This window comes from Scyliorhinus torazame, chromosome 6 (assembly GCF_047496885.1).
Source record: "Scyliorhinus torazame isolate Kashiwa2021f chromosome 6, sScyTor2.1, whole genome shotgun sequence".
Classification (NCBI taxonomy): Eukaryota; Metazoa; Chordata; class Chondrichthyes; order Carcharhiniformes; family Scyliorhinidae; genus Scyliorhinus; species Scyliorhinus torazame.
In genome coordinates this window covers 278,963,914-278,980,703 of record NC_092712.1, presented here as the reverse complement: position 1 = coordinate 278,980,703, position 16,790 = coordinate 278,963,914, and the positions used below count along the sequence as shown (strand labels likewise).

At 44.6% G+C, this 16,790-nt stretch overlaps 1 protein-coding gene across 5 annotated transcripts in view; it reads right to left on the bottom strand.

The window, feature by feature from the left end:
- Positions 1–16,790, bottom strand: part of anln (anillin, actin binding protein) — a 194,259-nt gene that overhangs the window by 81,371 nt on the left and 96,098 nt on the right. For all 5 annotated transcript variants that reach the window (XM_072509741.1, XM_072509744.1, XM_072509742.1 and 2 more), the window contains exons 10-11: positions 2,555–2,808; positions 964–1,064 (exon numbers count right to left, since the gene is read on the bottom strand). In XM_072509741.1, the coding sequence (XP_072365842.1) occupies positions 964–1,064; positions 2,555–2,808 (355 nt within the window). The remainder of the gene's footprint in view (positions 1–963; positions 1,065–2,554; positions 2,809–16,790) is intronic.

The following is a 16,790-nucleotide window of genomic DNA, read 5'->3' as shown; positions in this document are numbered from 1 at the left end:
CAGATTCCGATACCTGGAGATCTAAATAGCCAGAGACTGGACACAGATCCACAAGTGGAACCTGGCTAGCCTGGTAGAGGAAGTTAAAAAAAACCTACAGGAGGTGCGGCACACTCCCACTCTCCTTGGCGGTGGGAGTGCGGAGGATCAAAATGAACGGGCTGCAGAGGTTCCTCTTCCAGTTTAGATCCACATGGATCTTCATCTCCAAGGCCTTCTTCCAAAACGTAGACAGCCGAATCATGGCGTTTGTGTGGGGGGGGTAAGGATCCGAGAGCTCCCAAACCAACACTGCAAAGGAGGAAAATTAAAGGTGGCCTGGCATTACCAAACTTGCAGTACTACCACTGGGCACCAACGGCAGAAAGAAAGAGTGAGGGGATGGGTACATGAACCCATTCAGAGTTGGTGCGGATGGAGGAGGCTTCCTGCAAGGGGACGACCCTCCGGGCTTTGGCTAGGCTACAGTAGCACTCCCATCCCCCTCGGCAAAATTCGATGCCATGATCCTTTTAACTAGAAATCCTTCCTTTGACAAATTCAGCATGTTATCCTGTCTCCTCCACCTGGTCGCGAAATTGGAAGCAGGTTACTAATAACACAGTTGCGTTAAAGAGATACAGCAAAGTCCACTTCAATGACAAAAACAGTTTCCAGAGTGACTACTCTTGTCCCTGCTGCCTGCAGGTCTGGTTGGATAAAATTCTATCCTGTCTTTCCCCGAGCAGAGGAAAGAAATGGTGATATAAATTTAAAAAAAGCAAAATAAGCCAAAATACAAACAAATGCCCAAAAAAACAAAGAAACTATTATATGCTCAAGACTGATCCCAGAGCTGGAGGTCAAAAGGCAAAAACACTAACAAATGAAAGGTTCAAATGAAACTCATTAAAGAAATACTTTAAAAACAAACTCTGGTCTCATTTATTTTCTGAGCATCCTGAACCACCTTTGTATTATTACCTGTATAACAAGCTGTGGTCACTCTCAGCGGACTCTGCTCTGGTCATGTTTCCTCCTTGCAATTTGCTCTTCTTCGTTTTGACGGAAGGAATACTGTCCTCCTGTGTTCAGGATTAATTGCAATATTTGCAGAAATTAGTTCATATAAAAATGATCAATTTTTAAAAAAAAATTTAGAGTACCCAATTTCCCCCCCCCCCCCCCCCAATTATGGGGCAATTTAGTGTGGCCAATACACCAACCCTGCACATCTTTAGGTTGTGGGGGTGAGACCCAAGCAGACACGTGGAGAATGTGAATTTGCACAGTGACCGGGGGCCAGGATCGAATTTGGGTTCTCGGCACTGTGAGGCAGCAGTGCTAACCACTGCACTACCTTGCTGCCCAAAAATGATCAAATATGCCCTCCTTCTGCACTGTAGGGATTCTACGGCACAATATTAACTTCTTCAAAACCAACATTTCCAAATATCATTGAGCCAAATAGATTCTTTAATATATTACTTAACTTAAGCATTTCATTTTTGTCCAATTTGGTACTATTATGAACCATACTTTCAGACTAGTACTTCTGTTCAAAACATACAAAAGGTGCTGTGATACTATAATCTTTGTTTTAATTTGGAGTACCCAATTATTTTTTTTCAATTAAAGGGGCAATTTAGTGTGGCTCATCCAGCTAACCTGCACAACTTTGGGTTGTGGGGGTGAAACTCACGCAGACATGGGGAGAATGTGCAAACTCCACATGGACAGTGACCCGGGTCGAACCCGGGTCCTCAGAGCCGTAGGCAGCAGTGCTAACCACTGCACCACCATGCCGCTCTTATGCTGCCATAATCTAACATTGCATCAACAGTTGGGATTATGAGGATATATAATCAGTAAGGGAATCATGGGTTATGGGGATATGGCGGGAAAGTGGAGTTGAGGATTATATCAGATCAGCCATGATCTCATTGAATGGCAGAGCAGTCTTGATGGGCTGGGTGGTCTACTTCTGCTTTATGGTATAAAAGTTGCCAAAAGGTAAAAATCATAAACATGATTTATACAGGTTGGTGAGTTAGTACTGCAGGGTGTGAATTGAAGATTATTCCCAAAAACAGAGAGGAATTTTTTAATCTTTAAAATTCAGAGGCCCGTTAGAATTTGGATGTCCTACCAGAAAACTGGGGTGGAGAATGAGACCAATTTCATAGCTCTATCAGAGATCCGGCAAAAGCAAGTGCCAAACAACCCATTTTCTTCTGCATTGTACATTTCTAGGGTTCACAGATGATTTATTTTGAAACTGTCCAGCACAAGGGTAGTTGCAGCGAGAATGGAAACGTCACATTGGTGCATTCAGAGGCACTCTTCTAAAGCTGGGCATAAGGTACATTAATGGGCTGGAGCAAAGGAGTGGTGGGTGGATGCAATTAAACAGCATGCAGTGTTCTCAAGCAGATACTGAATGCCCAAAATGGCAAGGTATCTGTTTCCAGCATTAACAATCTTTAGCCTGATGAGCATGCAAATTAACAGAATAGGGGAAGAAAAAAAATTCAGAAGCATAAACACATAGGATTACAAAAAACTAAAATCTCACCGCTGGTTTTGTGACAGTATCAACAGTTTCTGCCAATGGAGCAAGTGGTGACATTGAAGACATGTTCAGTTCATCATTTTTTTCCTCCATTGCACTTCCAGTTTCGTTGCTGCACACCTTTCTCTCATCCAATTCCTCATCTCCATATTCTTCGTCCATGACCCCATCAAACAGGTCATCAATGATATCAGAACTGTTCATTTCTTCATCATTGTCAACATTCATCTCAATTATATGCACGGTTTCAACTTTATCTGGCAGAGAAACATCAATACAGATTAAATTTTAAACACCAAGAAACCAAAATTTATAGAAAGATATATTGTAACTCTGCAGAATAAAGCTCCTTCTACCCTGCTCCAACAAATTGCTGCAACCAGAGGTCAGAAGAGTATCACTTCAAACAAGTACATATTTTCCTCTTATCCAACATATATACAGCATCAGATAAGGAGAAAAAGGGAGGCTTATGGTAGATATTGAGGGCTCAAAACAGCAGGTGCCCTAAAGGTGGTCAAATTGTGCAAGAGGGAACTTAAAAAGGAAATTAGGAGAACAACAAAGAGACATGAAAGGATACTGGCAGATAAAATAAAGGAAAATCCTAAATTGGTTTTACGAATACATTAAGGGTAAAAGGATAACTAGGGAAAGAGTTAAGACCACAATGCTAATGTGTGTGGGGAGCTGGGGACTGTAGGGAAGGTTCCAAATTAATGCTTTGTGTCTGTGTTCACTCGAGAGAGAGAGAGAGAGAGAGAGAGAGAGAGAGAGAGAGAGAGAGAGGACAGTGTGGGTATAGAAATCAGGAAGAAGGACTATAATAAAATTAATGAGATTAACATAGACAGAGAGGAGGTCCTGAATGGTCTGGGAGGCTTCAAAATAGACAAATTCCCACGGTCAGATGAAATGTAACCCATGCTGAGTGAAGTGAGGTAAGAAAGAGAAAGTGCACTGGCAATAATTTTCAATTCCTCTCTGGCCACAGGAGAGACACAAGAGGGCGGTATTATGTTCTGGTGCTTGGCCGGATGGAATTAGTGCACTAGAGAACGTCTAGTTTGTGACTAGTTGAATGTTTATTGATTAACAATAACGTGGGTCAGATAGCAATATGAAAACTATTAAAACCACTATTAAAATCATTATAAAATTATCCAAGAGCTATTACAAATGCAACTATCCACTTCGATGACCATCTCCAGACTCCCCCGAGGTTGCAGTGTTACGTGGTTGTTCTTTATTGCCACCTGCTGGTTTTGGAGGTCGCATTTGTTAATAGTTACATAACTGCTTATGCAGATCATCACATCCCCTTTCCTTTGGAAATGAATATTTACATGCATTATTTAAATTTAATACACGATACACATGATATGCATAATACTTCAATTATTTACATATTCAATGTCGATCACAAATTCAATCTGTTTGGCTTTTTTCTGTGTCTTGTCGACCTTCTAAGCACTGGTTGAACTTGTTTGACTGGCATTCAGATGTTTCTGAAAATGGTTCTTGTTGTGTTTGTGCTTTGTAGATCTTCAGCTTGTTCTGTTTGTGTGTGTTTAGGTAGTGTTTTTTCAGTTGTTCTGAGATTGCTCTCTACATTATCTGGTGATTCTGAAACAACAGGTTGCTAAACCTTCCTGTTTCTTTGTAGAACTTGCCCTTGATCCGTGACGATGATGCATGACTGCGGACCTGATGGCTATATTACCATTGCATACTTCAACCATCCATCAGGATCTTCTTTCCTGACTGTCATTCTTTGCTAACAGTGGCAGACATCTTGTAGATCTATCATAATATTTCTTCGGCCTTTAAAAAAAAAAAATTGAACTTCTTCACAGGTTTCCGATTGGTTGGCTCCTGTGAAATATATGGTACGGTGGTTCGGAATTGTTGATTCGTTAACAATTATGAAAGTAATAACCCATTAATCAATGGTGCTTCTCTATAGCTAAGTAACGCGAGATATGGATATTCCCGGCTGTCCATTTCTTTTTTGAGTAGTTGCTTCACAGTGAACAGTTTTCAGCCTTCCCATTGGATTGCGGATAAAGAGGACTAGATGTGATGTGTTAAAAATCATAGCTCGGTGTGAACTCTGACCATTCATGGATGCTAGAACATGGGCCATTTTTGTTCATGACAACTTGTCGTATGCCATGACAAGCAAAAATATCCTTGATATGTTTGATGACACACCTGGCCGATGAGCTGGATAGTTGTACCACTTCTAGAAAATTAGAGAAATAGTTGATCACTAACTGATATTCTTTTCCTGCGAGATAGAAAAGTTCTATTCCCACTTTCTGCCATGGATTCGCTATTATTTTGCCCAGTTGCATTGTTTATCCACCATATCCGTAGCTCGTGAGAGTGCATCAGCGACTACGATGTTTTCCAGGAGTATAAGAAAGATTGAAGTTGTACCTCTGGACTTTCAGCATCATTCTCTGTATTCATGGTGACATCTCATTCAGTTTTTTTTTTAAACTTATAATTGCTATGAGCGGTCTATGATCTGTTTCAACCAAGAATGTTAGTAGGCATATGCATAATTGTGAAATTTTCCTAAGCCATTGATCAGACCTAAACATTCTTTCTTTATTTGAGCGTATCTACACTACGTCAGTCATTGATCTAGAAGCATAAGCAATTAGCTTCCAATTTTCATTACTGTCTTGCTGCAATAACACTGCTCCTAGCCAATCTTTCAACGCATTAGTCGAGATTTTCATCTTCCTTGTAGGATCAAGGAATGTCAGCACTGGAGCTGTTGTCAATGCTATCTTCAGAGTTCGCCACTCTTGCTCATGTCTTTTGGTCCATTAGAAAACAGTAGCCTTTTTGATTATTTCACGCAAGCATGTCGTTTTTGCTGATAAAGGAGGAATGAATTTAACTTTGAAATTTATCATACCTAGCATCCATGAGAACTCCTTTTTTGCCTGTTCGACGTGGCATGTTTAATATCGCCGTTATCTTCACCTCGAGCAGACAACACCAAACTGGCATTTGGTTTCATTTAACCCGAGACCATAATTTTTTTAATGCTTTTAAAAAAAATTTAAAATATCCAATTCATTTTTTTCAATTAAGGGACAATTTAGCGTGGCCAATCTACCTAGCCTGCACCTCTCTTTGGGTTGTGGGGGCGAAACCCACGCAAACACGGGGAGAAAGTGCAAACTCCACACGGGACAGTGACCCAGAGCCGGGATCGAACCTGGGACCTCGGCGCAGTGAGGCAGCAGGGCTAACCCACAGCGCCACCACTTTTGTTTTATGCTTCTTAATACTTTAAATGAGCCTATCGTTGTGTTCTTCTTTTGTTGAACCCCAAACGCTGATTTTGTCCATGTACACTCTTAACAACCTGAAATTCCTTCTACAATGTGTTCCATTGCCTGTTGAAAAGTTTCAGATGCTGAAATAATAGCAAATGGCATTCTGAGAAAACAGTAGCACCCGAATGGAGTATCGAATATGCACAGCTTTGTGCTTTCCTCGTCCAACTGGAGTTGCCAAAAATCCTGCGATGCACCTAGTTTGTTAAACCATGTCGCCCCTGACATCTCACTTGCAATCTCTTCACGTTTCGGAATTGGATAATGTTCTTGCTTTATATTTAAGTGGAGGCCTTTAGGATCCATGCAGATTCCCAAGTCATTGTTTAGTTTCTTCACACATACCATGGAGTCACCCAATCTGTTGGCTCTTCAATTTTTATATTTTTATTTTAAAATCACCCCAGACTTGCCATCCTCTCCAGCTCGGCTTTCAGCCGATCCTTTAATGGCACTGGTACTTGCCTTGGAGCATGTACAACGGGTTGCGCATTCTTTTTCAGTTGGATCCGATAAGTGAATGGCAAAACTCCGAATCCATGGAATATTTCTAGAAACGCTTTAATGATGAAACCACTGATGTACTTTCCATGGTTAAAGGACAGTGAGCAGTGTATGCTCTCTTTACCAATTCAAGGGCTTCACAGGCTTCCACACCCAGTAGTGATTCACAATCTGCTTCCACAATCAAAAATTTTACTTTATGAATCCTATCCTTCACTTTAACATTTAGTTCACATACACCCAGAGTCTTGATTCGTTTACCATTATAATCTTTCAAAAGTACGGATTTGTTCAAGATTTTCAATTTGACTTTCATTTCTCGAATGTCTGACAGACTTACAAGATTAGCTCTCACTCCCGTGTCAAGTTTAACATTCACTAATGCTTGATCAATCATTAGAGAAATTGTCCAGTGAACAATTGCAATTTCATTATTATTACTATAAATTTGCTACGAAGACTTTTCAGTTTGCTTCGATTTATAAATCAAAGTGATTCTTGCCTTTAGCGCACACTTTTCCAAATGCTGGACATTGCCTTTGCAAATATCTGTTGCCACATCGTTTGCACACAATGGTGGCTCGGGTAATTGATTAAAATGGCCACCGCTGTCGAGGCCCCTTTTTGCTTTTGGGTGCGTCACAACATCAATGGCGTCGGCTGCATCTCCGGATTTTCATGCCAAAATTACTTACGGTTAAAGGTACTAATCTGCTGTGCAGCTAGCTCGCTGGCATAGCAAATTTTAATGGCATCGTCGAGCTGGAGTTCATTCTCCCTCAACAATTTTCCGCAAATTTTGTTATTGCTTATACCGAACACAATCTGATCTTGGTTCATGGATGCTTGCAAAGTTACATGTTTGAGCCTTTAACCTCAAATCAGTTAGGAAGCTGTCGAGCGATTCGCCTGCCTGTTGTGTGCGGGTTCGAAAAATGTACCGTTCAAATGTTTCGTTCTCTTTAGGTGTACAATGTTGATCGAATTTTTATATGACTTCATCAAAATTTTTCCTATCAGCTTTACTATCAAACGTGAAGGTATTAAAGATTTCAATCACTGTGGACCTACTACAGTGAGCAGCAACGCTATTCTCCGTTCATCGGGCTGTGCCTGAAGTGAAGTGCTGTTCAAAAGTGCACCAATTCGCATCTACATTATCAGTAACTCGAAGCTGGTGCGGTGTCTTCAAACCATCCATCATTGACTTTTATGACGAGTAAACGTTGAGCTATATTCGGTCAATGCTCTTCGCGGTTAGTAGAATTAACATTTCTATAAACACACACACAGTAATCATTCTTATCAACTACAAACATAAATATCCCACACAGCTACAGTACTCTATATGTAACCCTTTCAACTTCCAACTGTTTCAATTTGATATCATCCAATACCAGACAAACACTTTTAACCAAAACAGTAGGTTTGAATCCTTCCAGAAAACAATTCTCACTTTTAAATTATCAAGTGATCTGGACACCTTTTAACATGCAGAGACCAAAATAAACCTTCTTTGTCTGAATGCAGCTTCCAACTGTCTAAAACCGAAAGTAAAACTAATAGCCACAAATAGCTCCCAGCTCAAAAACGAAAGTAAAAACCAGAGCCACAGCCCAGCTCCACCCACAATGACATCACTGCAGCCATTTGAGACTACAAATATTTCTTAAAGGGACACTCACATGACTGTGAGGAAAAACATTTTAACTCAGAGGGTGGTGGGAGTTTGGAATCCGCTGCCGGAAAGGGTGGAGACAGAGACCCTCATAACATTTAAGTAGTATTTAGGTGTGCACTTGCGGAGGGGTGGGTGGGGCAAATCTGTCATTCGGAGTTTTATTTGGTTAATGGGGTGGCCATTTTGCAAAATCTGAGGGGTTTGTGGCGGCCAGGGAAGTGCGGGACCCAGGGGGAAGTATTTGTGCTAGTGGGTGGGATGCTGGAGGGGACGCTGATGATATTAGTTAATGTACATGCGCCAAACTGAGACAATGCAGGGTTTGTAAAGGGATTACTGGAAGCAGTCTCGAACTTGGATACACGGCAACTAATTATGGGTGGAGATTGTGACTGTGTAATGGATCAGAAGGTGGACAGGTCAAGCCCCAAGTCAATGACAAGGCCGAGGATGGCGAAGGAGCTGGGAGGGTTTATGGAGCATATGGGGATGGTGGACCCGTGGAGGTTCAGGAACCTGGGAGGGAGTATTCCTTCTTCTCACGTGTCTACAAGATGTATTCCAGAATCAATTTCTTTGTGTCGAGATGGGCGGTGCTGATGAGGGGGGAGGGGGGGGGGGTGCAGAGTATGTGCCACATTGACTGGGGATCAGGCTTAGTTTGGGGCAAGTACAGAGGCCGGGGTGGAGGGTGGATTTGGGTCTTTTGGCGGATAAGGCATTTTGAGAGGTGAGATTGGTGATTGGGAATTATGTGGAGCTTAGCCAGAATGGGGAGGTGTCGGCGGCTATCTTCTGGGAAGCGTTGGAGGCAATGGTTCAAGGACATCATTTTGTTCAAGGTTCACAGGGATAGGAGGAGGGAGGAGGAGCACAGGCGGTTGCTGGACAAGATAGTTTTTTAAAAAATGTTTTTATTAAAGATTTTTTATGCTATACAAAACAAAAAGTAATCGTGAAGGTACATCGAAAACAAAAAAATATATACATCGGTTGTCTTTCGTTATTTACATGTTTGCAACTTCTTTTTTGCATTATCCAGCAAGCGCATACTTCCAGCCACCTCTCCCAACCTTCCTCTCCCCCTTTTCTTCCTGGCCCCCCCTTCCCTTCCAGTCATCTGGCGTGCCCTCTTCAGCTCTTGTATCTTGTTCCTGTTTGGTTGGCATGACGCCGTGTATGTTGTTATTTGCTGAGCATGGTTGGGCTCCAAGCCTCTTTTGCTTCCCCCCCTCGCCACTTTTGTTTGCATTTGTTGTTGGGTCTCAGCTTTCAACTCCATCTGCCTTACTGGCTGTTGGCTACAAACAGGTCTTGGAACAACTGGGTAAATGGCTCCCCCGTTTTGTAGAAACCTTCTTCCGACCCCCGGATGGCAAATTTGAATAAGATTCTTGACGCACCTGTGAAAGTTACTTTTAAAGTCTTTGTTGAAATTACTTTTATTTTGAAACCATTTCTTTTACTCTCCCGTATTAAGGAATTTTCGATGTACTCTCAAAGGTTTTTCGGTTTAATTTTGTGCAAATGTATTAAGTGAATTCTTGAAAAATAAGGAGTGCTTGGATACCTATTCAACCAGACTGACTACCTTATGCCGAGTAGAGATAAGAAGATCTTTCAGTGCAGCTGGAAGTACTTCGAGCTGGTGGTATTTGTCTATCCGCTCGCTGTGGGAGCACTGTACAGGGGTTTCACCCATGTAGTGAACCCTGTTCTAAGCCCAAACCACTCCAGTACCTCTAGGAGGTACTTCCATTCGAATGTCGAAAGCCCTTTCTGCATCCAGGGAGGTCACCTCTGGTGTTCTCTCTCCAGGTGGGGTAATGATCACATTCAGCACCTGCCTGATCATAGAATTTAGTGCAGAAGGAGGCCATTCAGCCCATCCAAAACAGGCTTTTGTCCCTCAGAAAGAACATCTTACTTAAGCCCACACCTCCACCCTTTCCCTGTAACCCCACCTAGCCTTTTTGGGCACCAAAGGCAATTTAGCATGGCCAATCCACCTAACCTATGTTTGATGTTAGCCATCTATCCTTGACAAAGCCCGTTTGGTCTTCTGCTATCACTTCTGGTACACAGTCCTCCAATCTCCTGGTTAGGATCTTGGTTAGTATTTTCACGTTCTCGTTTAGCAGCGAAATGGACCCTCTTTCTGTTGAGTCTTTGTAATTCTCCGTTATAAACAAGATTTGGGCTTGTGCTAGCGAAGGCTGCAGGGTGCCCCTCACCAGTGAATCTGAAAACATCTAGGGCCAGTGCCGTCGCAAATTGTTTGTACAAGTCAGCCAGCAATCCATCTGGTCCTGGCACCTTCTCTGCCTGCATGGAGTTAATGCTCTCCATGACTTTTCCAAGTTCGAGTGGCGTTTCTAGCCCCCGTTTTCTGACTTCCCCCATGTTTTGTTCCCTGTGTGGTAGGTAACATGTGCTACTCAATCCTTAGTTAATGATGAGGTAGTCTGAATCCCGATGAAGATGATTCAAACTCTTCCAGTAGTAACAAAAGGTTGAGCAACAACAATATTTATATAAGTTCTTTACTTTAACTTTGATACTAGTAATAAGGTTAACAAGATCGAACTATGGTAATTATACGTAACTCCACTGGCCATCTAAACTAGGCTGCTGTTGCTTTGATCACAGTGCACCCAAGAGAGAGAGACCCAATGTGGTTGCCTTTTATACACTGTTGGTCCTGTCCTCATGTGGTGCTACTGATTACACATTAACCCCTTGTGTACATGCACACAGAGATCACTACATCCCCCCTTTTTTGTGTTACATATCTACATAAAGAAAATTGAACAAACATAATGGATGCAGTTTGCAAAGGCAATACATAAAATCAATGAGTTAGTCCATCAAATGTTAATACATTTAGTCTCTTAAGTTTGTTTTTTTGCTTGCATGAAACAGGTAGGCAAATGATGTTATGTACAAGTTGTGATGATCTTGACGATTATACAAAGCCAATTAATATTTATGAGTTCAACCTTAAATTTAAAAAATTTTTGTAAGTCCATACTTTATGAGTTTGTTCGGTCGAGTTGCTTTCTTCTTCTGTTGTTGAAGTGGTGATGTTGATGTTGTTATTTCTTTGTGAACGTCATAAGTGTTCCTGTGTTTAAGTAACCAAGAAGTCATCAATGAGGTATTTGAGTGGTCGAATCACTTTGTTGTCTGATTTATGCTTTTATTTCCTATGCTTTTGGTAGCGATTGTGTTACATCTTGGTTGTCTGACCTGGACTTTTTCTTGTGTTTGTGGTATTGATTCTGCATGTCATCTTCCTTGAAAGCTGGTTTGCTTGTTTGTTATGGAGCAAATGTGAATTTGAGAGATTTGTTGCCAGGCCATGGCAAGTTTGTACTCTTGCCATTGTTTTGCAGTGTGCTGTGGCATTGTCCTTCATGTGCAGAGTTTTACCATGTTGTACAGGTCGTTGTTTAATTGTTGTCGTTTCTGTCTTGGTCCTTTTCTTTGTCGTTCTTGTTGTTGTTTGCGTCATGCTTGTTGTTTCTGTTTTTGTTATGCTTCTTGTTGTGTTGTTGTTGTGCTTGTAGTTTTTAATGTTGCTGTCGTTCTTCTTTCTGCAGCGCTTCGTGTTGTTGTTGCTCTTGTTGTGCTGGATGTTGTTTTCATTGTTGCTGTTGCGCTCAATGAGTGTTCCGTTTGGATGATACGAGTCATTGTCACAGTTATTAGTGTCAGTGTCCTTTGTGATATCTGTTACATTGAGCATTTCTTCTTGAGAATTGTGAGAATGATCTGATGTTGCATTGATGTTGGTGACATCAGTCATTTGTGGTGGATTTGATTTCTCTGCTTTGCTTCCTTGGTACTCCTCTTCTAGAGTCATTTCTGGTTCACCTGAATCATCTGTGATCTCTCTGGGCTCCTCTTCTGGAGTTATTTCTGGTTCATTTGAATCACCTTTGGTTTCTTGGTGCTCCTCTTCTGGAGTCAAAATCTTCAGAATTTCTATTGCGTGGTCTCTCTGGACACATGAATAGCCGTCCTCTGATTATTGAGTGCTTCTGTGCAGACGAGCTGAGATATGTCAGTCTCGCTGTGATCCTGCACATCCTGTACGGGAATTGTGATTTCTTTGTCATTTGTCTCACATACAGTGGGTAGACAATCAGTGTCTTCTTGTTGGTTAAATGAGCTGGCTGGACTTCTTCTGGTGGCTCAAATAAGCTGGGTATACTGCCAGTCTTCTTCTGGTGGCTCAAATAAGCTTGATAGACCTTCACGATCTTGTTCATGCATGGCGTTCGCTATGAAATGTTTGCTTGCTTCCATTTTTGAGTGTCACCGAGCTGTCTGAGGAGGCTTGCGTCACTCTCTCTGTGGAGTCCGTCATGGCTCTCTCTGTGGAGAGTCATCGCTCTCTCTGTGGATTCGTGCATTTTTTTTTTTTTTTTTTTTTTATAAATCGCTGTCGAGTCGATCTGTGCTCTCTTAACAGAGTCGTTCGGTGCTGTGTGGCGTCGTCTTCGTCTTGGGTATTGCTGTCATCCAACGTATCGACGATCTGCCATGTCACCATGGTATTGGATTCATCTACCATGAGAAGAGTAGTGTTGAGCTTTTCAACCTTGTTGCTGATGCTGTAATCAGCATATCCGAATAACTCAGCCATGTCATGTGAGAGTGCCTTTAAGACATGGATGTTTAAGCAATGTATCTTTAAGAAAACAGTGATGTGACTTCCGGTTGCGGCGATGTCCAGCTAAGCCGCACGTTTCGGGGGCTCCAGCTCAAACGGACCTTCGGGCTCTTTTAAGAGCCCCAGCGGGGAATTTTTTCAGGACGAAACCCGGTGTGGGGTGAGACAACAGGGAGTCGTCCCCCCCCCCAACGAAAGAGAAAAATATCGGCGGCGGCGGCCAGGTCGCGAAGAATCCTCGAAGATAGGGACAGGAGGAAAAAAGGAGCAAGATGGCGGCGGAGAAAGCCCAGGCGACATGGGGGCCGGACCAAGACGAATTTTTAAGACGATGTGTGGAGCTGCTTAAGAAGGAGGTGCTGACCCCGATGCTACAGGCAATTGAGGGGCTTAAGGAGGCACAAAAGACCCAGGAGACGGAGCTCCGCGTGGTGGAGCAGAAGGTGACGGACAACAAAGACGAGATCCTGGGCCTGGCGGTCAAAACGCAGACGCACGAGGCGCTCCGCAAAAAGTGCATTGAAAGGATTGAAGCCCTAGAAAATAGAGCACGGAGAAAGAACCTTCGGATCCTGGGTCTCCCCGAGGGAAGGAGCGGACTGTGGGGCTTACGTGAGCACGATGCTAAGCTCGCTAATGGGAGCTAAGGCTCCCTCGGGCCCCTTGGAAGTGGAAGGGGCTCATCGGGTCCCTGCGAGGAGACCAAAGGCGGGAGAACCACCTAGGGCGACGATCGTGCAATTTCATCGCTTCAATGACAGAGAAGTGGTTCTGAGATGGGCCAAAAAGGTACGAAGTAGTAGATGGGAGAATGCGGTGGTACGGGTGTACCAGGATTGGAGTGCGGAGGTGGCGAGAAGGAGGGCGAGTTTTAATCGAGCCAAGGAGGTGCTACACAAGAAGGTGAAGTTCGGGATGCTGCAGCCGGCACGACTGTGGGTCACGTACCAGGAGAGACATCACTACTTCGAAATGGCGGAAGAAGCATGGACCTTTATTAAAAACGAGAAATTGGATCGGAGCTGAGGGACTGATGTTAGAGGGGAAATGACAATGCCGATGTATATAGGGATGTAAATTGGGAAGGGGGGGGGGACACTAAGAAATGTGGGCGCCGGTGGGGGGAAAGAAGAGACATAGGCGGTGGATGGGGAATGGGAGGGTAGAGGGAGCTGCGCCACAAGGGGCGGGACAACTATAGAGAATACGGGGCCTACCGTCCTTGTTCCCACGCCAGAAAGGTGATGGCGGGAAGATAGGCGCAAGGTAGATACGAGTTCCCCACGGGGGGGGGGGTGAGCTGGAGAAGCCGGGGTCAGTTGAAGTCAGCTGACTTTCGGAAGTAATATGGGGGGAGCAATCATGCTAAATGGGGATCTAGCCGGGGGGGGGGGAGATAACTGGGTTGCGGCTGCAGAAATCAAAGAGGAACTGGTTAAAGAAAGGGTGGTCGTGGCTGGAATGCGCCACCTGGGGAACGGGTGGGAGCGCGGAACCGGGACGTGGGACTGGCCTAGAGAGGGTGATGGCTAGTCGATACGGGAAGGGGGCAGGTAGCCCCCCCAGTGCGGCTGATCACGTGGAACGTGAGAGGCCTAAATGGGCCGATTAAAAGGGCCCGAGTGTTCGCGCACTTGAAAGGACTGAGGGCAGACGTGGCTATGCTTCAGGAGACACACCTGAAGGTGGCGGACCAAGTTAAGTTAAGGAAAGGATGGGTGGGACAGGTTTTCCACTCAGGGCTGGATGCACAGAACAGAGGGGTGGCCATACTGGTGGGGAAACGGGTATCATTCGAAGCTAGGAGCATTGTAGCAGATAGCGGAGGCAGATATGTGATGGTGAGTGGCAGACTGGAGGGAACGGAGGTCGTGTTGGTTAACGTATATGCCCCGAATTGGGATGATGCAGGGGAACAAGACAGGGATGCCCGCTGTCCCCATTACTGTTCGTGTTGGCAATTGAACCACTGGCCATAGCGTTGAGAGACTCCAGAAAATGGAGAGGGGTGAGTAGAGGGGGAGAGGAACATCGAGAGTCATTCTACGCGGATGACCTACTGCTGTATGTGGCGGACCCAGTTGGGGGGGGGGGGGAAATGATAGAGGTCATGCAGATATTGAGGGAGTTCGGAGATTTCTCGGGATATAGACTTAACATGGGAAAGAGTGAACTTTTTGTGATACAACCTGGGGACCAGAGTAGAGGGATAGATGGCCTACCGCTAAGGAGAGTGGAAAGAAACTTTCGATACCTGGGGATTCATATAGCCAGGAGCTGGGGAACCTTACACAGACTTAATCTGACACGACTGGTGGAACAAATGGAAGAGGATTTCAAAAGGTGGGACATGCAGCCGCTGTCACTGGCGGGCAGAGTGCAGGCAATTAAGATGATGGTCCTCCCGAGGTTCCGATTTGTGTTCCAGTGTCTACCTATAATGATCACTAAGGCCTTTTTAAAAAAAATAGACAGGAGCATCACGAGCTTCGTGTGGGCAGGGAAGGCCCCGAGGGTAAGGAGGGGGTTCTTACAACGTAGTAGAGACAGAGGGGGACTGGCGCTGCCGAATTTGGGCGACTACTACTGGGCCGCCAATGTGGCGATGATTCGTAAATGGATGATAGAGGGAGAAGGAGCGGCGTGGAAAAGACTAGAGATGAAGTCCTGTAAAGGGACGAGTCTAGAAGCGCTGGTTGGTGACGGCGCCACTACCGCTCTCACCAAAAAAGTTTACCACGAACCCAGTGGTGGCGGCAACATTAAGTATATGGGGGCAATGGAGGCGATAGAGAGGTGTGTTGGGAGCCTTGGTGGGGTCCTCAATTAGGAACAACCATAGGTTTGCCCCAGGGAGGCTGGGTGGAGGATTCCAGAGCTGGCACCAGTTGGGAATCAGGAGAGTGGGAGACTTATTTATAGACGGGACGTTTGCGAGCTTGGGAGCGTTGGAGGAAATGTATAAGCTGCCCCGGGGAAATTTCTTTCGGTATATGCAGGTGAGGGCGTTCACAAGACAACAGGTGAGGGAATTTCCGCTGCTCCCGACACAGGGGATCCAGGATAAGAGTGCTTTCGGGGGGGGTGGGTCGGGGAGGGCAAGGTGTCAGAGATATACCGGGAGATGAGAGAAGAGGGGGAGGAGCTGGTGGACGAACTGAAAGGAAAATGGGAAGAAGAGCTCGGGGAGGAGATTGAGGAGGGTTTGTGGGCTGATGCCCTAAGCAGGGTAAATTCCTCTTCCTCGTGTGCCAGGCTTAGCCTGATCCAATTTAAGGTGCTGCATAGAGCACACATAACGGGAGCAAGGTTGAGCAGGTTCTTCGGAGTGGAGGACAAGTGTGGGAGGTGCGGCGGAAGCCCGGCAAACCACACACATATGTTTTGGTTATGCCCGGCACTGGAGGGGTATTGGAGGGGAGTGACGGGAGTGATCTCGAAGATGGTGAAGGTCCGGGTCAAACCAGGCTGGGGGTTAGCTTTATTCGGAGTTGTGGATGAGCCAGGAGTGCAGGAGGCGAAAGAGGCCGATGTCATGGCCTTTGCGTCCCTAGTAGCCCGGTGTAGGATTTTACTCATGTGGAAGGAAGCGAAACCCCCCGGACTGGAGGCCTGGATAAACGATATGGCGGGGTTCATAAAACTGGAGCAGATTAAGTTTGCGCTGAGAGGATCGGCTCAAGGGTTCACCAGGCGGTGGCAACCGTTCCTAGACTACCTAGCGGAACGTTAGAGGGAAGATAGATGACCAGCAGCAGCAACCCAGGGGGGAGGGGGGGGGGAAGAAAGGGAGGGAGGGGGGGAAGATGTTCGGGTTCTGGGAGGGGGAGGGGGGACGGGGGGAGTTTCATTTTATGTTATTTGGTTAGTTTACCATGTTAGTTAGTTACTCAATGTTAGATTGTAGTTATCATGTTAATTGTATTTTAAAAATCTTTTTTTTTGATTTGTAAGGGGGAAAAAATTGTGATTGAAAAACTTTAATAAAATATATTTTAAAAAAAAAGAAAACAGTGA